At 41.4% G+C, this 21,407-nt stretch overlaps 1 protein-coding gene across 1 annotated transcript in view; it reads right to left on the reverse strand.

Annotated features, from left to right (window-relative positions):
* PAH (phenylalanine hydroxylase) overlaps window positions 1-20,565 on the reverse strand; it is a 68,632-nt gene extending 48,067 nt beyond the window's left edge. Inside the window, 3 exon segments of the mRNA XM_043966590.1 lie at window positions 13,764-13,947; window positions 16,979-17,086; window positions 20,419-20,565. Coding sequence (XP_043822525.1) covers window positions 13,764-13,947; window positions 16,979-17,086; window positions 20,419-20,469 — 343 coding nt within the window. The 5' untranslated portion in view covers window positions 20,470-20,565.
* Between the last annotated feature and the right edge of the window lie 842 nt (window positions 20,566-21,407).

Raw genomic sequence — 21,407 nt, forward strand, 5'->3', positions numbered from 1 at the left:
TTGATCTATCCCTGTTTGACCAATGGGGGCAGCTAGGTGGCACGGTGGATAGAGTGCTGGGCCTGGAGTCAGAAAGACTCATCTTCCTGAGTTCAAAAATGATCTTAGGCACTTACTAATCATGTGACCCTGGGCAAGTTATTTCACCCTGTTTGCCTCAGTTTCTTTATCTGTACAATGAGCTGAAAAAGGAAATGGCAAACTTCTCTAATATCTTTGCCAGGAAAACTCCAAAAGGGGTCACTAAGACTGAGACACATTTTTTTTTTTTTGTGGGGCAATGAGGGTTAAGTGACTTGCCCAGGGTCACACAGGTAGTAGGTGTCAAGTGTCTGAGGCCGGATTTGAATTCAGGTCCTCCTGAATCCAGGGCTGGTGATTTATCCACTGTACCTCCTAGCTGCCCTCAAGACACAATTTTAAAAAACAGCCTGAAAGCATTTATATTGAACTTTACAATCAGGGGAACCATGAATGTATTACTTAACCAGGTTAGTTAAACCAATAAAATTACAAATATCAACTAAAACTAAAACATTGTTATAAACTCAATAATAATCCTGAACATACATAGATTTACTTATGCTTTATATTTTTCTAAGCACTTTCCCTTTTTATCATCTCAATTGAGCCTCGATATAGGCCTGTAAGAGAAGAAGGCATTACTATACCCATTTGACAGATAAAGAAAATGAGGTTTAGAAAGATCACACTGATTTTTCCAAAGTTACCAAGCTACCTATGTGACCTTGAGCAAGTCACTTTCTGGCAGATTAAGTATCAGAGAAGGCAGAATTCTGGACTTCCGAACTAAGAACCTTCCCATTCATTTCTACTTCCCAGTCTTCCCAACAAAAGAAAATACAAGCAAGCCCTCTTCAAGGGGACAGCCTAAACCTGAGGTCTCCAAGGGTTTGAGGCAAGTCCCCTGGGATAGTTCCAGGTACCCCAGTAGTTTTTTTTCTGGAATGAGAAAGGGGCTGGATTTTTAACATTCTGTCTATTTCCCAATTTATTGTCCAAATGTCCCCCTTGTCCCAAGGGATTAAGCCCTCTTCCTTTCTCAGTCTTATACTGCTATTGAGACTGACCCCAGCAACTTCCCAGGCAACTGCTTTAAAAAAAGAAAAATTAGTTCATCAAATCAAATTAGCTCATTAATGATTTTTTTTAATGGCTTCTTGGTCCATAGGTCTTGCCTGGGCCTGATTCCCCAGCCTGGCTGTCTCCCTGCTCTCAAGTTAATGAGTGACCACCCCAGGCTCAGGCAACAGAGAGTCTCTGTAAAGTAACAAAGGGCCCAGGCGGGCTGATAATTAATAAATATTGATTTGGCTCTAGGAGGAGCAAAGGCATTTAAAGGTTGGCCCTGGACACTCACTTTTCGGTCCCATTCATGTAGGGTCAAGTGGGAGTGCTTGTACTCAGAGTCATTCCGCCCCCCAAAAAAACCCAAGTCTGTGCAAAAAGGCTAGGTCAATTTGCAACTAAAGTCACCTTCAGGCTTGTTAAATCAAGAGCAGATCAAGGTCCAGGTTGGTTGGATTCTAACCAGCCCCCAATAACCCTAGCCAACACCAACCAGCCTGACCCACCCCTTACACCCTCTCCCCTGCCCCCAACTACTCCATAACCTTTGTCTCTAGCCTGTCTCAGTAAAAAGCAATAAATCCTCCATTTTGTTGGACTGAAATAGAATAACATTTTAATTCTCTCTTCCCGGGGCTCCTGGATGTCTCCTCTGAGTCAATGGGCCTCCCAAGACCATCATGAAGGGTATCATTGTGTACGCTGAGCCAGACTATCTCAAGTCCCTAAGGGGCAGACTGGCCCACTGGGTGGCTTCTCCATTGTTGTCTAAACACCCGAGGGAGCTTAGATAACACAACTGTATTTGGTCCCAAGTACATGAAAAATAGCTAAGTGGCTGCCATTTTAAGAGGGTTTGAGGCCTCATTGATGGAGACAGTATTTGTACAGCAACAAGGAATGTGGAGTAATGGAAAGAAGGAAATACAAAGAATTGGGAGGATTAGGTCTTAATGCCAGTTTGGCTACTAAGTAGCTGAGTAATCTTGGGAAAGTCATATCATCACTGTGTACCTCAGTTTCCTTTTGGCCAAATGGGTAGATCAAACAAGATCACATATGGAAGTACTTTGCAAAACTTAAAGAATTCTAGAAAAACTTTCTATTTATTATAGTTATTATTGTCATCATTACCATTTTTTATCATCATGTTCATTATTATTATACTTGCCCTCTCTAATATCTGAATGGACTCTTGTGTATGTAGGCGGCCCAAGTGGATCTAGTGCTGGCCCTAGAGTTAGGAAGACCTGAGTTCAAACCCAGCCTCAGACATTTATTAGCCATGTGACCCTGAGCAAGTCACTTAGCCTCTCTTTGCCTCAGTTTCCTCATCTGAAAAATAGGGATAATAATGGCACCTACCTAATGGGATTGTTGTGAGGATCAAATGAAATTATGATTGTAAAGCATTTAGAACAGTGCCTGGCACATAGTAGGAGCTATATGAATGTTGGCTATTTCTCTCTCTCTTTCTCTCTCTCTTTTTTTTTTTTTGCACAGGGCGATGAGGGTTAAGTGACTTGCCCAAGGTCATACAGCTAGTAAGTGTCAAGTGTCTGAGGCCAGATTTGAACTCAGGTCCTCCTGAATCCAGGGCCAGTGTTTTATCCACTGTGCCACCTAGCTGCCTCCAGCTATTACTCTTAAAAAGAGATGAGGGGCGGCTAGATAGCACAGTGGATAAAGCACCGGCCCTGGATTCAGGAGTACCTGAGTTCAAATCTGGCCTCAGACACTTGACACTTACTAGCTGTGTGACCCTGGGCAAGTCACTTAACCCCCATTGCCCCACAAACAAACAAACAAAAAGAGATGAGCACATAAAAAGTCACAAGAATTTTTTGTTTGTTTTTTTTCACATGAGATAACATAGAGAACTTATGCTGTGTTAGAGGCATAGTCAAGGCATGTCATTCATCTAATTTGCAGGAAATGCAGTGTAGTAGAAAGAAATTAGTAGTCGAAGGACCTGGGTTGAAATACCAACTCTGTGTGACCTTGGATGAATCCCCTCATTGCCTCATTTCTCCAGCTCCAAGATCCCCTGGGTACTCCATCATATTTCCCCCATATATGAGGGTTCATTTCTGTCTCATTTATACTATAATTATAGCCTGGTCTTTTATGATCTCCATGGGCTGGAAGCCAATTGACAGCAGGTATTTCTTACACCATCAGTGAATGGCACCATTAGGGCCCCTGCATCTCCTCTTCTTCACCTTCCAACATCACCCTTCTTCTAATACCCATATTCCCCCTATTTACAGTGGTTATTCATATACACATTTCTTTTGCCCTATGAGCCATATACGCAAAGAGAAAATCATTTTTCTTCCTAAAGTACAGGCCTGACCAATACGGGATCACACAATCACAGGATCTGAGCATTGAAAAGAACCCCAATGACTATAGAGTCCAATCCAGATACAAAAGGAACACCAATAAGTGATTATTCAGCTTCTGTTTGGAGACTCCCAAGGAAAGAAAACATGCCTCTCTACAGGAAGCCATTCCATTTTGTGACAGTTCTAGTTGTCAGGGAGTTTTTTCATGACATCCAGTCTCAATTTTCCTTCTAACCTCCACCCTGGTTGGAGGGTTTGGATCTCCCTGGTTCTACCCTCTAAGGTTAAACAAAACAAATTTAATTGGTCTTCAATGTAGCAGCCCTTGAAAATCACACCACTTTTTATCTCAAGAACCTTCAGTGGCTCCCTATTCCCCCAAGGATAAAACATAAATTCCTGCTGGGCATCTAGAATGTTTCACCACCTGGTCCTCATTGATCTTTCATGACATTCAAATATTATCTCATTTGGTCCTCACAATAACCCTGGAAATTGAGGGCTAGTACCACCCCCATTTTAGAGTCGAGGAAACTGAGGGAAACAGAGATTAAGTGACTTCCCCAGAGTCACACAGCTATTGAGTATCTGAGACTAGATTTGAACTCAGGTCTTCCTGTATTCAGACCCTGTGCTCTATCTCCTTAGCTGTCTCTGCTCCATCACTTAGCTGTCTCTGCAGAGTCCAATGAGGACCCAGCCTTGAACCATAAACTGATGTGGTAGCAGAGATACCAAATCCTATGAGCGAGGAAGAGAACCATGGATCAGCTACATGACTCCCAGAAGTCAACTTTGTAGGAACTCTAAGGAGAAAAGGTACTCTACATGAATGGGACCAAAAACTGAATGCAGCAATTACCTTGAATCTACTCTCCCAAAGGAGTGAGTCAGGCAGTAGAGAGAAGATGGTGCCCCTGATTTGAGGAGCTGTTTCTGGATTGAAGTCTTTGCTATAACTTCTCAGGAAATATCTGTTTGTAAAAGTTAACTGATGGCAACCAGTTCATTCATGGGAAGTAGCAATTGGTCTATTGTTATTAGAGGGAACACAAAGGTTACTCATGAGTGATACTAGAAAGATACCCCTCTCCTGTCTCTCAGATATACCCCAGGAACTCTGAGAGAGGGAGCAGCAGTCTTGCTCTGGGGACCCAACAAATTAGTCTGAGTTTGGATTGTGGGATAATGAATTTAGAGAATTTAGAGGACTCCTTTTGTGGATGAGGCTATTGGGTCATAAAGACATAAAATGACTTGGGTCAATAGCGTTTGAGGTAAAAAAAAAAAACAACTGGTAAGTTGAACCCTAACTCCACTTCTGGAGTGAGAGGTGGGTTCAGATCCTGCCTCTGATGTTTACTCCCTTCGTGACTTTGGGTGAATTGATTCATAACCCCTGGGCCTCAGTTAAATCATCTGTAATATGAGAGAATTGATCTAGATGACCTCTAGATAGCACATGGCTTCTAAGATTCTCTCCATCTCTAAATCTCTCATTCGGAACCCCTTATCTTTGCTCCAGTTAAAACTGAGCTCATCTTCTCTATGTCCCACATCACTCAAAATGGCAACCACATGGGGATACTGATAGGAAGTCCAAAAGTGTCCATGTGAGCCCTCGGTTCTGATATTTACAAATCTGGGTGGCCTTCAGCAAGTCCCATTAGCTCTGTGGGCCTCAGTTTTGTCATTGATGAAACATCAAATGATTTCCTAAAGTATCCCTTCTGCATTTTGGCCTGATGCAAAAGAAGCTTCAGAACAAACCATTCCTTGCTCCCAGAAAATTCTGCCTTTATGATTTCCCCACCTCCCAGTCCAGAACATCCTATTATTCTGGACCCAGGCCTGACACCCCACCAAGCCCCCTTTCATCATCCCGGCCCTAGCAACCCCCTTCCCAGCTCAAGTCCATTTGCCCTCAGAAAGTCATTCCAAACAGCAATCTCCTTCCAAATCTAAGATCATAAATCTACTTCCAGGCACAATGCCCTGTCTGTCTTTCTCCTGATGGCTGCGATCTGTCTCTATGTTGGAATGTCCCCCTCCCCATCCTGCCCACCCCCCACCTCAATGTAATGTCATGGAGAGCACTCAAAGGGATAGGTAAGAGGATTAAGAGATGAGTTGATGGAAGATATTAATGCTCTTTTATGTTGTTTTGAGGAAGGATTTGAGATCATCAAGGAAGAAGAGGCAGGGGGAGGACAACCTCAAGGTTTCAAAGCCTCTCTGGGCTCAAATCCTATTAAACTCATGTCGGCCTCTTAAGGATGCATGGAGAAGGTTGGGGCTTCTTTAACATGTTGCTGTAATTAACCTGGCTTAAGCGGGTTTTGGGGGCGGGGAACTTTAGCAATTAAAAACCTAAACTTTTCATTTTCTATCATCCATATGGCCCTTTGAACCATTGAGGGGACAGAATGAAGGCTGGGCCAGCTTAACTGACTCAAGGGATTCAGAGCGTCCAGTTAAACACACCCCAGGCCCTGCTTCTGAACTCTGGAGGCCTTGGATTTAATGGGAATTTTGGTTAGAGGAGCTGAGACCTGCTTCAGTCTGTTTGGAGAGAAATGAACTCGTTCTTGAGCTCTGCACAAAAAACAACTTTTCAAACATCCCAAGAAAGTTTCCCTGTTTAGAAAAGACCCCCACCCCAATACCTGCCAAACTCCCTGGAATCCTGCACCTGGGGATTCATAAGACCCAGAGCAAAGATTCTTCAACTTGTTTGCAGGATTGTCCCCTTTGATGGCCTGGCAAAAGCTAAGGATCCCTTCTTAGAATTAAATTTTGAACTCAGGTCTTCCTGACTCTAGGCCCAGTGTGCTCTGTCCACTGAATCACCTGAGTTGATGTGTTGGTTAATCTTATAGAACTGCTCCCCCTACACACACACACACCTTTTCTTTATTTTTTACTCTCAGTTATAAGAAATAGGCTGTTATAAGGTAAGGGAGGGGGATGATATCTTCAGAAATAAAAGTGATAAAAATATATATCAGTAAATAATATGCAAAGGAGAGGGTTGGTGAAGAGAAGGTACCTTAAAGGTCTAGCCCAGCCTTATTTAACAAATGGGGGAAACAAGGTCCAGAGAGGTTGTATTCAGAACCCTCAGCCAAGGACCACCATGGTGACCCAATGGGATAGCTCCTTGAACAGATGAATGATAGTTTAAATAACACTTCTGTCCTTATTAGAGAGGCTAATGAATGGAAGCTACTGTCGGGCACCCACAACAGTGGACTTGGGTGTACTTTCTTATATCTGAACATAGGGGAAGACTCTGGGAAAGCGCTGACAACAGCCATCCCTCAATAGCTGAAAACTGAACTCAGACAGGCAAGGCGAGTCAAAAAAAGCTTTGGTTTTGGAGTCAGGGTCCCTGGGTTCAAATCCAGATTCTACTACTCACTCGTAACCTCTCTGTACCTCAGTCTACTCATCTGCCAAATGATGAGGTTAGGACTGGTGTCCTCTACCTCAGTCTACTCATCTGCCAAATGATGAGGTTAGGACTGGTGTCCTCTGAGGTCCTTCCTAGCTTTAACTCTATGATACTGTTTGTCATTGCATTTCAATTTTATGAAATGATAACTGAGATTAATTCTAGAACTCTAAGCTATTGATGACATAAAACACCGATTTAAAAAATGGTGGATGTCTGCCACATGGGGATGGTCCCACCTGCTGTATCCACCCTCACAGGATGGGTATAAGGATCAAATGAGATAATGACCTCAGGAAATGCGAGCTATCTGTTTTGTTTTATTTTGTGTCCAGACCCATGAGAAGGAAACTTCCCACAATGCAGCTCCTTCTACCAATGTATAACAAGTCCTCCTCTGTGATAGAGCCTTTCCCACTAATGGTACCTTCCATCACTTTGTGTGTATCTTGTATTGATCTATTTATTGATATGCTGGGTTGTTACAATGTGAGCTCCTTAGGGGCTCAGATGGGGTTTTCTTTTTCTTTGTATCCCCAGAATTGAGCACTGAGCCTCTGCACATTGTAAATATATGATAAATACTTGTTGATTGACTGATTGATTTAGTTTCCTGGGGCAATGAGAGGTTATATAGCTTGCCATGGGGCACATAACCAGTATATGTTAGAAATGAGACTTGAACCTTGGTCTTACTGGTTCCATGTCTGGTTCATTATCCACTGTGCTAGGACTGCCAGTAGCAGCAGCAGCAGCAGCAGCAGCAGCAGCAGCAGCAGCAGCAGCAGCAGCAGCAGCAGCAGCAGTAGTAGTAGTAGTAGTGGTAGTAGTAGTAGTAGTAGTAGTAGTAGTAGTAGTAGCAGCAACAGTAGTAGTCGTAGTAGCAGTAGTAGTAGTAATAGTAGTAGCAGTAGTAGTAGCAGCAGCAGCAGCAGAAGCAGTAGTAGTAGTAGTAGTAGTAGTAGTAGTAGTAGCAGTAGTAGTAGTAGCAATAGTAGTAGTAGTAGTGGTAGTAGCAGTAGTAGCAGCAGCAGCAGCAGCAGTAGTAGTAGTAGTAGTAGCAGTAGTAGTAGTAGTAGTAGCAGTAGTAGTAGTAGTAGTAGTAGTAGTAGTAGCAGTAGTAGCAGCAGCAGCAGTAGCAGTAGTAGTAGTAGTAGTAGCAGTAGTAGCAGCAGCACCACCACCACCACCGCCACTGCTGCTGCTACTACTACGACTACTACTATTACGATTGAGCACACAGCACCTGGCACATGGTAAGAACTTTAAAAATAGTTTGTGGATTGGTTTATTGATTATTACTCTACAATTTTCTTTCCAACACATTGCTTCCTTAGGACTGTCAAAAGGTAATATTGTAGAGAGGAAAAAATATTGATCTCCAAGTCAGATGCAGGCAAGGTTTGTATCCTGGGCACAATAGTATGACCTAAATGACCTTAGGCAAGTCATTACACCTGAGCCTCAGTTTCCCCATTATAATAGTAGGATAATAATTTTTTTACTAACAATAATATCTAGCTTTTATTAAGCACTTTAAGGTTTAGAGCAATAGATATATGTGCTCTTTTTCAATCCTCACAACAACTATAGGAGGAAAGTGCTAATATTACCATTTTATAATTGAGGAAATTGAGGCAGGCAAAGGTAAAATGACTTTCCCAGGGTCACATAGCCCTTAAGTGTTTGAAGTAGGATTTGAACTCAGGACTTCCAGGCTCCAAGTCCAGTGAGTTTAGCCACTTTACCACCAAGTCAACTACATCACAGAATAGTTACAAGGGATGAGATTTGTAAAACTTAAGCAATTATAGAAATATGAGGCATCATTATCAATAGAGTATGGCAGAAGTTGTTTCCTTTCTGTCTTTGTATCTGCATTGCCTAGCACTGTGCCTGATCCATGTAGATGTTTAATAAATGTCTGTTCAGTTGAATTTATAAGACCATCTACCATCATTGTTTACCATAATAAATGCTCAGTCCCACTTCTGGAAAACTCTTGTTTTCTATTGCCTTGTAGAAAACCAGTCTTCCTTACTCCCTTTGCCCTCCCATGGGATGTGTACTGAGGCTTAGAGGTGACATACAGGGTGAAGATCTTCAGAGAAGGATGGAAGGGTCTGCCTCCCACTCCCTAGGTGACCTTGGGAAAATCATAGAATAAGATTTAGAGCTGGAAGAGATCTTCAAGATCATTGAGTCCAACACCCTAATTTTACAGATGAAGAAATTGAGAACTAGAAAGGTAAAATTACTTTTCCAAGGTCACAAAGCTAGTGACAGAGCTGGGGTTCAAACTCAGTTCTTAATCTAGTATTTTTTGTGAGACAGTGGGCTGCCTCCCCTTAATTCCTGTGAAACTGCCCAAAAGCTTAGGTGTTACCCAATGTCTTACACAAAATAAGACAATAAGCTCAAAATGGAATATGGGACCTAAATATTAAAGGCCACCCCATCAAAAACAATTTTAAAAAACTAGATAAGTCAACTTTCACAGCTATGCCTACAGGAAAAAAATCTTAAATAAACAAGAGATAAAGACTATAATGCAAGATAAAATAGATCATTTTGAATGAATGAAATTGTGAAGCATTTATCTGAATAAAATCAATGCACCTAGTCATAAAAAGGGAAGCTGTTGATTGGGAAATGTGTGTGTGTGTGTGTGTGTGTGTGTGTGTATGCATCAAATATCTCTAAGGGCTTGCCAAGATATATACAAAAATACCACATCTCTGGGGTTCAGTCTCCTCATTTGTAACATAAGAAAATTGTACTAAATGATCCCCAAGGTTCCTTTCAGCTCTAATTCATACGAAATAAGTAGCTATGTATCTTCTGGGTCCATTGTGGCTGTACACAGACAGGGGCTATTACAGATACATCTCTTTACCCAGTGGTCTTGTTCACTTTTTTTTTTCATCTTTTTCACTTTAACTAGACTTCCTTCTTTTTCTTCCTTCCTCTTCCCCACTCCAAAAGACCCTCTATAACATAACACCTTCCTGGGCTCCCCTGGAGGCTGGCTGGCTGCTTGTCATTTGTCTTGATTTCCTGCTCAAGTGTTCTGGCCATTCCCAGACTCCACCTGCTCCAACCAGAGCCAGAGAGGCTATTGGATGAGATGAGCCCTTTGTACTTCCTGGCCTGGGGCTCCAGTTAAGAGCAGGTGGTCAGGCAAGTGGGGCATGGAAGTCATCAGGGACCCAGCCATGAGCTTTGACAGAGGAGAAAAGAAGCAAGATGTAGCTTGATCTTACTAGGCACTGATGCATCCTACCTCCCAAAGACCTGAACCCTTCACCCTCATCTGCCCCCCACATGGCTCAAAGCCTTTTAATATCTTCCCAGCCACCCTTAGGCAATGAGGTAGCAACTGTCAGTCACCAAGGAATTTATACCCTTGCCTTAGTCATTCTTTTCAGAGGAAATAGAGATTAAATGGAAAGAGCACAGAGTTTGGGAGCCCCAAAACCTCCACTGGATTCTTGCTCCTGCTATTGACTACCTGTAAAACATTGGGCAAATCACTTAACTTCTAGGTTCACCAGTTTCCTCATCTTTAATATGAGAGATATGGGGGTGAGGGAGAATCAGAGCTTGAGACCAAATCATTCTGGGTTTTGTTTGTTTGGTTTGTTTTGGTTTGTTTTTTTGCTGGGAGGCAATGAGGGTTAAGTGACTTGCCCAGTCATGCAGTTAGTAAGTGTCAAGTGTCTGAGACCAGATTTGAACTCAGGTCCTCCTGAATCTAGGGCTAGTGTTTTATCCACTGCACCACCTAACTGCCCAGAGACCAAATCATTCTTACCATAAGCTTTAAAATTTTTTTAATTACCATATTTCAACATCATTAGCTTCCTTCTTAATCCTTTGTATTTCATTTATTTTATTCATTTAAAAGCTTTATTCTCATAAAGGGTTTGTAAATTTCACTCAGCTGCCAAAGCGATCCATGATATCCACACAAAAGTTGAAAACCCCTGGATTAAATGATCTCCTGCTCCAAATCTCTTATCCTATTGGGGTAGATTTTTTTAGGAAGCCATTTAATTAGCATTATTAGAACGTTTCATATATGCATAGTAAAGTAGTAAAGAAATACAGAGTTGCATTGTAAAAGGTTTGTCTTCTTCCTGTATACTGTGTCAGCACATTAAAACATTATTTTCAGCCTTATGGACCTTTGGGGGCTGGAGGAGAGCTGGATTTGGAGTGAGAAATTAGGGTAAAATTCCAGCTTGCCACTTATAACCTGTGTGACCTTGGGTAAGTCACTTTCTTTCTCTGAGACTCAGTTACCTCTTCTGTAAAATGAGAGGATTGGAGAACATGGACTCTGAGTCGCCTTCCAGGTTTAAATCTGTGCATCTATGACTCTCCTGATTTTGTTTCAAGGTCTTCATGGTCCCATTAAAAGTTTATACTGAGAAAGAGCTTGGATTTAGAAATGGAACTGAGAGAAAATTATGCAAATTGGATTGACCTTGCAGCCCTGAAATATAATATCCCTTTGAGCCTCTAAGCTATTCAATTACATAAGGAATGAAACCACTGCACCTGGTTGATAGAAGACTTGGGTTCAGTTCCAGGCATACCACTTACTAGCTGTGTGATCATGGAGAAATCAATTAACCATTTTGAGGCTCAGTTTCTTTATTAGTAAAATGGTTCTAATAATAAATCAACTGTTGTTGTTTGTCCTTTGTTCTCAAAGAAGACCATGATAGATGTCATGACTTACAATGAATTGGATTTAAGTGAGGAACAGCAGTGCAAAGTCACCAGCCTCACTCTCTCCTCTGGATTCATCTGGGTCCAATGGCAAGATATATTACTTATCAGGACAACTGGAGATGACCCCAGATGTTTAAGGCAATTGGGGTTAAGTGAGTTGCCAGGGTCACACAGCTAGTAAGTGTCTGAGGTCAGATTTGAACTTAGGTGCTTCCAACTTCAGGGCCGGTGCTTTGTCCACTGTGCCACTTAGCTGACCACTATAAATATTTATTAAATGCCTATGTGATAAAATAATGGGATTTAGCAGATGCCCAGGGGTCCCACCTGATTGATTTAGTATTGTTTGAATTGGGTGAGAATGAGAAACTAAGTACCTACTTAAGGGTGATTGGATGGGGACCACAACTGGCTGGCCCTGAGTGTTGTTCTCAGAGGCAGTGTACTACTGACATTATCAAGAGACCATTCTCAACCAATCAGCTTGAAGGACCTCCCCTTTGGGGGAGGGAGAGAGGAACTAGGAAGAGAACACTCACTCACAGGTGAGAAATAGGCACATGGAGAGGAACAGAGAACAGGAGGGCCCCTCTTAGTCATTCAGACACCAGCTTGGTGGTGAGAGATTTCACATGGGCTGCTAGGAAAGGAAATTGGTTTCTTTCTCTCTGGCTATACCAAATTAGATCTAAGCTAGGATTTCCATGCTATAAGGAATCTGTTCTCAATCTCTCTCTCTCTCTCTCTCTCTCTCTCTCTCTCTCTCTCTCTCTCTCTCTCTCTCTTCACTAACTTATAATATATATTTTAATAAATCCTTAAAAGCCTAGACTCTTGCTGAATTTATCAGTGATTTTAGCCAGCTTCCCCCCCTCCAAAAAAAAAAAAAACTTGAGGGGAGCAGATTAGGACCCACATTTAGGTTTTGAACAACACACCTACTATGAGCCAAGCACAGTGCTCAGTGCTGGGGATACAAAGAGAGGTCAAAAACAGTCCCTACCCTCTAGGAGCTTACAATCTAATAGCTATCATTATGAAGATCAAAGGAGATAACGTACTTTACTTATACAGTTCCGATATCCCACATCCTCAGTAGAACTCCTTAAAGTAAACTCCTAAAGTCATCACAGAGCAAACAATACCTTGTACATACATAGTAAGTGCTTAACAAATGCTTGTTAAATTACTGTTGTTATTGTTTAGCATTTCTATTAAGGGAACCCTTCACTCCACCTCTCTCTTAGTCACTCCATGGATTCTATTGTTGTTGTTTGATCTTTTCAGTCCTGCCTGACTCTTCATGACCCCATTTGGGGTTTTCTTGGTAGAGATACTAGATTTTGCCATTTCCTTCTCCAGCTCGTTTTACAGATGAGAAAATGGAGCCAAACAGGGTTAAGTGATTTGTCCGGAGTCACACAGCTAATAAGTGTCTGAGGCCAGATTTGAGCCCAAGTCCTCCTGACTCCAGGGCCAGTCCTCCATCCACTACACCACCTAGCTCTTTCACATATTATATAGTAGAAAATATAATACTATGAAATATCTATATGTGCATATAATTATATACAGGATATCCCCAAAGTCTTAATGCTGTTTTAAACTTAAACAAGATTAAAATCAGCTTCCTCTTTTCTTTTCCTTCTTCCTTAAAGCTTTAGTAAAACAGCACTAAAATTTTGGGGATATTGTTTATATAGATCCCTGGGCTCTCCCCCATTAGAATTGAAGATTCTTGAGATTCTTGAGAGAAATAAATGTTTCATGGTTTGTACTTATACTGCCTGCCCCTAGCACAGTACCTGGCATGCAGTAGGTGCTTTATGAATGCTTGCTGTAAAAGAAAATCTAGAGATAAAATTAATTTAGATCTGGAGGGGACCAAAAAACTCATCTGGTATAAAACCCCTTCATTTTTACAGATGAGAAAACTGAGGCTTAGGAAGGGTTATGACTTGTCCAAAGTCATTCAGGTAGTAAATAGCAGGGTTAGGATTCAAATCAAGGCTTTATCCACTGTGCCACCCAGCTGCCCCCTAACTTTGATTTTTTAAAAGAAAACAAGTCTCAGAAATCAGGTTGTTATTAGGTAGGACTTCATGGCCTCATGAAACACACATGAATCTGACCTGTGTCTTTCTTCTTCTCCCGGGAAAGCTCATGGACAGTGGCACCGATTTCATGTCTCAAGCTCCTGATGAGGTCATCAAGAGCAGGGACACTCCGATTGTCTAGGTTGGTGAAGAACTCATACTCATCTTTGTTTAGAAGGGAAGGTCTGGATTCAATATGGGTCAGATTTACATCATTCTCCTAAGAGAGGAGAAAACCAAACAAAGAATGGGAGGTTGAAACACTTTGTAGCTGGTACCAAAACAGGCTGAAAAAAGGCCCATACCCCTTTCCCACAACAATAATCTTTAGGGAATTCCAAACTCTTCCAACAAAAGTGATTTTCATTTTATCTTGAGATCTTTTTTTTTCCTCCCTTAAAACCAAAATATTAAACTAAGTCCTGAAAATGAGTCAAAAGTAATTTGGTAAAAAAAAAAAAAAAATCTTAGCATTGAAACATTGAGTTTTGGGTTTTTGTTGTTGTTTGTTTTTGATTTAGTGAGGCAATTGGGGTTAAGTGACTTGCCCAGGGTCACACAGCTAGTAAGTGTCAAGTGTCCTGAGGCCAAATCTGAACTCAGGTCCTCCTGACTCCAGGATTGGTGCTCTATCCACTGAACACCTAGCTACCCTGAAACATTAAGATCTTAAGTTAGTCCAAAATGTTGGGCCATTGTAGAATAATATAACCTATGATCTATGGAGGTGGTGGTAGGTAGCCTGACTTATCAGCCCTTTGAAATTCTGCTGGGTGGTCTGGAATCATGAAAATTCACCTATGCTAATATACTATACGACAGATTGGATGTATGATCAGAGTACCTGGATTCAAATGTCACCAATGACACTACATTTGTTTTAGAAAGCTCCCCATAGCCACAGCTCTCTTTGTAGCTCTTCTAGGGAAGTCCATTGGAAGGTGGAAAAAGTGAGAGGGACTCCTGCTAAATCTCCTCTCCCATCAACATCCCATACCAACCAGCCACCCTACATGAAATAACTTCCAAATGGGGTCCAAAGGAGGGTTTCTAAAAGAATCCAGCCTTGGTTCTTTTCCTGATGAACTGACTTGTTGATTGGTCAGATTAGCCTGTATTCTTTCTGGGTCAGCAAAAGATTAATTCTTTTGGCACAGAGATGACTATCCTCAATTTGGGAGTTAGTAGCATAGAGCTGAGGGTCATTTCTTTCTTGGAGGCTCTGCCTAGAAACTTATCTACATGCTATACTTTTTGGATTTCATTGTTAATTACTCTCTCTCACCATATTTTTTTTTTAGTGAGGCAATTGGGGTTAAGTGACTTGCCCAGGGTCACACAGCTAGTAAGTGTTAAGTGTCTGAGGCAGGATTTGAACTCAGGTACTCCTGACTCCAGGGCTGGTGCTCTATCCACTGCGCCATCTAGCTGCCCCCTCACCATATATTTTTGATGAAATGGAATACAGTTGAAGGGAAACATCTATGTATCTATCTGAAAAAAAAGCTAAAATAACCATTGCAATTAAGCAATTAATTTTATAATATTTTGCAAAGTAGTGATTCATCTCAGAATAAAAGGAAGGGGTAAAGAAAAACCCTTTATTAATGATCTATATATCCAGAATCATAGAATCTCAATCAGTTAGAAGGTCCCTTTCTAATCTCTCACTATCTGAACTGTACTATCCCTAACTAATCATTGCTCAACCTCTCTCTGAACACTTTCAGTGACAGGATATTCATTCTTTTATAAAGTAGCACATTTTATTTTTGGAGAAGTGTTAGAACGTTCATGAAAACCTGGAAAGACTTATATGAATTGATGCTAAGTGAAATGTGCAGAACCAAGAGAACACTGTACACAGTATCAACAATATTGTGTGATGATCTACTGTGATAGACTTAACTCTTCTCATGAATACAATGATCTAAGACAATGCCAAAAGACTTATGGTGGAAAATGCTTTTCACCTTCAGAAAAAGAACTAAGAAATCTAGGTAACCTAGGTGGTACAGTGGATAAAGCACCAGCCCTGGATTCAGGAAGACCTGAGTTCAAATCTGGCCTCAGACACTTGATACTTACTAGCTGGATGACCCTGAGCAAGTCACAACCCCAATTGCCTCACAATTTTTAAAAAAAGGAACTAAGGAATCTGAATGTAGATTGAAGCATACATTTTTCACTTTTGTTGTTGCAGTTTTGTTCTTGTTCTTGTTGATTCTTTCTTGTGTTATTTTTTCCTTTTGTTCTGATTCTTCTCTTACAACATGACCAATGTAGAAATAGGTTTAACACGATTGTAATGTATTGCTTGCTGTCCTTTGGAAGGGGGAGGGAAGAGAGTGGGGGGAAATTTGGAACTCAAAAAAAATCTCTACATGTAATTGGAAAAAATTTAAAATTTTTAAAAATTTTTAAAAATTTAAAAAAAATTTTAAAAATAAAGTTCACTAAAACTATGAGTTGGAAAATTCTAAGTAGAATGTTGAAGGGTTATGGAGAGACAAGTACACTAATATTCTTTTGGTGGAGCTATGACTTGGTGTAACAATCCTGGGAAGCAACTTGGAATTTTACTAGAAAAATGACAAAATCGGCATATCCTTTGGCCCAGAGATCCTAGCGCCAGGCATATACATCAAAGAGGTTGAAGGTAGAAAGGAAAGTTATATATCCACCAAAATATTCATAGCAACAATTTTGTGGCAGAAAAGATATAGAAAAAAAAAACAGATGCCCATTGGGGAATAGTTAAACAAATTGTAGTGCATAAGAAAGTTACTGTTCATACCATAAAAATAAAGATTATGAAGAATTTAGAGAAGTATGGGAAAATCTTTATGAACTGAGCTGATTGAAGGAAGTAGAACCAATAATAAATATACAAAATGATTATAACAATGTAAATAAAGACAACTAGACACTTTGAACCAACACGAACACTTTGACCAAGTATTGGTCATGATGAAGCTTGTCTCTTCCTTCTTTGCAGAGGTGGGAAAGATAGACTATTGCACATGCTGGGAGATCTAATGGGTTCCTTGGTTGTATTGAACTACATTTATTTCCTCTCCTTTTTCATTCTGTATTACAGGGGAAAACTCACTGGTTAAGGAATGGAGTTTTATTTGGAAATGAAAGTGGCATCAATTTTTTAAAAAACTTAAAATGTACATCCCAGCTAAGATATTTGTTTTGTTCTTGGTCAATGTCAAAACAGAACAAGTATCTGGCAGGGTTCTTACCTCAAATAGACGCAAGACTTTGGCCAGTGCCCCAACTTCTTCTTTGAGAGAGAAGATCAGGGATATTACACCATTCTGGTTAGCATTTTCCCCAATATAACTGGTTCCCTGTGGAGTTAAACAGAAATAAAACTATTAAATTGCTTTTATCCAAAACCTAAATAATTCATTCCTTTTCTCAAAGCCTTGGAGACCATGAACAGGTACACTTATCATATGAACAGCTAGAATGTACTATTCAAAAGGGAAAGGTGTTTGTGGAAGGAAAGTATAGCCTATGACAAAATAAACAACAGTATCCATAAGGGAAAAATTTACATTTAATCATACCAAGTATAGAGGTGTTAGAGTCAGGAGGACCTGGGTTCAAATCCTGTTCCTGGCACATACTAGCTCTGTGATCCTGGGTTAATCAGCATAACTTCTCTATTTCTCTAGGCAACTCTCTAAGAATGCAAACCATATTTTCCCATATTAATTGATGAGATGAATTTCTACTACTTGGGTTTCCCCATTCCAATGAAAGCAAACATTAGGACTACCACCATCATCATCTTCACCACCATCATCATTATCTCCATCACAACAACAACATAAAATATTCATACCAAGCTGAGGCAGCACAATTTTGAGGTTAGAATGCTGAAGTGGGAGTCAGAAAGACCTTTCTTCATAAGATACTGTGATCCTAGAAGAAGATCTAGACCTTAGTACTTTCTAATCTAATCTCTCATTTTATAGCCGAGGAACTGAGATCCAGAGAGATTAATTAAAGTCACATAGGTAGGAAGCAGCAGACTCAAACTCAAGTCTTGAGGCGGAACTGAACAGGCTGAAGATTGGGAAGGTTAAGGGCCTCAAACAGATGTCTCACCATCCTCTACTGGAGTGTACGCCCTCAGGGGTTGGCCCTTTCAACCGCTGGACTCCTACACTGGGATGACTCCATGCTGATTGGTGAGTGCTGAACATAGCCTGCTACATCTAAGCGGTCATAGTCAAGCTTCTCTTTAGTTTAAGTTTAGTCAATTTTTAGTCATATCCAACTCTCTATGACCCCATTTTGGGTTTTCTTGGCAGAGATACTGGAGTGGTTTGCCATTTCCTTCTCCAGCTCATTTTACAGATGAGAAACTGCGACAGACAGGGTCAAATGACTTGCCCAGGGTCACACAGCTAATAAGGTTCTGAGGCCAGATTTGAGCCCAAGTCCTCCTGACTCCAGGGGCAGTACTCTATCCATTATGCCACCTAGGAACTTGTAAGTGGTCTGATCCAGAGCAAAATATGTTTGTTGTTTCCCCTGGGCTGAGCTCTTTAAGTTCTTGCGCTGGGCTTGGGTCTGAGCAAGTGGAGATGCTGTTGGACTCTGCCCCTCTCAGCCAGCTAGAAATGTCTGCTAGTTTTGAGAGGCAGAATTGTAGGTCCCCCTTTGGTCTGAGATTCCTGTCTTAGTTATTCCTCTGCAGGTTGGGGTAAATGCTGCGAGAGATACCCTGTTCTGGTCTAAGGTCCGAGCCACGCCACTATTGCTGCTTCTGATCCCCCTTCTTCCCTAGGACACAGCCCAGGGCCTCCCTGCCCTCAAACCACTCACGAACTACTGTCCTGAATGAGTCCCCTTATCAGTCCTACCTGGAACTATGACCCAGAACTGGATAATGGGCAACTAAGCTTCTAGTTGGCCAGTGTCCTGCCCTGGTATGGATCTTGAAAAAGAATTTATTAAGTACCTACTGCATGCTAAGCACTGTGCTAGAGGCTGGGGAAACAAAAAAGGAAGTGAAGTCATTCCTACTCTCAGGGAGCTTACAGTCTACATGGGGTGGGGAAATAGCTCTCAAACCCAGGGTTTTCTCCAGGGAATGATAAGGAAGCATAGCAGGGTTTTGTGTGTGTATATGTGTGTGAGGGGGTGGTGTACAAAATATATGAAAAATAATTTGAGGATGGGAAGGCACTCACCCCTAGAGAGGATTAAGATAGTAAGTAATATCTGAACCAAGTCTTACATGAAGCTCTAGGGATTCCAAGAGCTGAAGAGGGAGAGAATTCCAGACATAAAGAAGTCCACAAAGAAGCAGGAGTGTAAGAGGAACAACAATTTGGCCATTTTTACTAAAACACAAAATGTATGAAGGGTAACAACTGGTCAAAAACCTGGAAAGGGACCCTAGAGCCAATCTGGGAAAGATTTTAAATGCCCAATGGAGGAGTTTAAGTTTTACTCTAAAGGTGAGAGGGAGCCATGGAATCTTCTTGAGAAAGAGAATGGCATGATCAGATGTGAGGTTTAGGAAGATCTACTTGACAGCAGAACCATGGTCATCTTATAAGCAAGTTCTTAGCAGTCCTGTTCTATCAGCTTAGAGGAAAAATGGTCAGGTAGAACATTGCAAAGTTAAATACCATAACCAATACAGCACTTCATGGATATTGCTGACCATCAGGACAACATTCATTCTTCATTGAAAACAAAGGTTTACTTTACATAGGGCTTACCTTGAGACAGTAGAAAACATCATGGAAGGATCTGCCAATAATATAGTTTTCAAGGGATTCAGGTTTTAGAGCTGGAAGTTACGATGTACCGATGAGGAAACTGAGACCCCTTTGTTCCTTTGCTCTAAGCTTATGTCCAGCTACCAAATGGCCTCTCTCTCCCTAAATACATCCTCCTTCTGACCTCACTATTTGTCAGGAGAAACACCATTTCTCAGTCCCATGTTTAAAAAGAAAGAAAGAAACAAAGAAACAAACCAAAACCTTCAGTGTTACTTTTGACTCTTCTTTCTTCCTCACCTCTCATGTCCATTGAGTTATCAATTCCCATAAATTAACCCTCCACAACACTTATCCTCTATACTAACCATCCCTCTGGATTATGTCCTCATGCTTCCAAGTCATTGTTCACATTGTTTTTAGGGCTGATAGTTCTATAAAGATCTTGTCATGTTATTCTTCTGCTCAAAAATTTTCAGTGCCTCCCAATTACTAGACATGAAGGACCTCTATAATCTGGCACAACCCTACTTTTCCAGTTTCATCTCATATGATAATCCTTCATGCACTTAATACTCCCAACAAACTGATGTATTTTCCCTGAATTTCCCACTTCCAAGCCTTTATTTTCAATATTTCCTCTGTCTGGAATACTCTTTTTTTCTAACCCTAACCCTAAATTGTTAAATTTAAATACTTCTTAAGCCCATTTCAGATGTTACCACCTTCAGAAAGTTTTACCTGATCCAAAAAAATGGTAATAATTTCTCTTTCAAATGAAATCCACCTTTCTTTTGGGACAGGGTCTAACCGGGGAACAATTTCTCCCTCTACCAAGTGATCTTCTCCAGTTCTTCCACATGAAAGAGCCAAAGCTACCTAGGAGTGGTGGGAGTAAATGGGGGGGAATCCCTTGCCAGTCCTGCAGTTCTACCCACCTGGGAGCTTCTCCTGTCAAACCCGATGCAGCCCACAGAGGTAGTGGACATGACTGGTCCTCCTCCAAGGCTAGCTCTGGCAGAGTCAAGGGCTTCTGGAAGCTAGGGCCAGAGGAGACTAGCTTTGCTATGACAGTCCAGGGCAAAGGTATTTCAACTCCACAGGAGGAGTAGGCGTTGTCCTGCGTAAGAGGTCGAGCCCCAGCCTCTCCCCCTCTTCCCCACCTCTGCTTCTCCTCCCCCCACTCTCATTTCTGCCTTTACCCCATCCCCCCTCTTTCCAAACCTGCCCTATCACAGGCTCTCCTCCTTCCCACCCCCTCCTCCACCTCCCTCTCCTCCTCCATCCTCCCTCCCTCCCAGAGCTGCCCATCCCCCTGGAGGAGGGAGCTCCATGCACCATAGGAGGATACTGGTTTCCTAATGGAAAACCCTGGGTGAGAATCCTACCTCCTATCTTTCTGCTTGTTCAACCCTGGGCAACCTCTAAGGAGGATCTTTCCATTTCTGAATCATGGACTTAGTGCCAAAAGGGACTTGAAGGGCTATTTTGTTTGGCAATAGGGGAAACCAAGTCCCAGAGACATATTGTGGGAGGGGCATTTCAATGTGCCTTTATTGAGTTTACTTGGTTTTTTTAATCATAAAAGTGTTTTTTATTATCTTCCAGTTACATGTAAAGATAGTTTCATTTGTTCATTCATTTGTCTGGGTTTTTTCTGTTTTCTTTTGTTTTGGTTTTTGCTCTGGACAATGAGGGTTAAGTCACTTGAGCAGGGTCACACAGCTAGTAAATATCAAGTGTCGGAGGCCAGATTTAAACTCAGGTCCTCCTGAATACAGGGCTGGTGCTTTATCCACTGCAACACCTAGCTGCCCCCTAAAGATAGTTTTCAACATTTGTTTTCATAAGATCTTTGAGTTTCAAATTTTTCTCCCTCCCTGCCTTCCTTACCCCCTCCCCAAGACAGAAAATAGTCTGATATAAG

The sequence above is a fragment of the Dromiciops gliroides genome, chromosome 5 (genome assembly GCF_019393635.1).
Source record: "Dromiciops gliroides isolate mDroGli1 chromosome 5, mDroGli1.pri, whole genome shotgun sequence".
In the NCBI taxonomy this organism is placed as follows: Eukaryota; Metazoa; Chordata; class Mammalia; order Microbiotheria; family Microbiotheriidae; genus Dromiciops; species Dromiciops gliroides.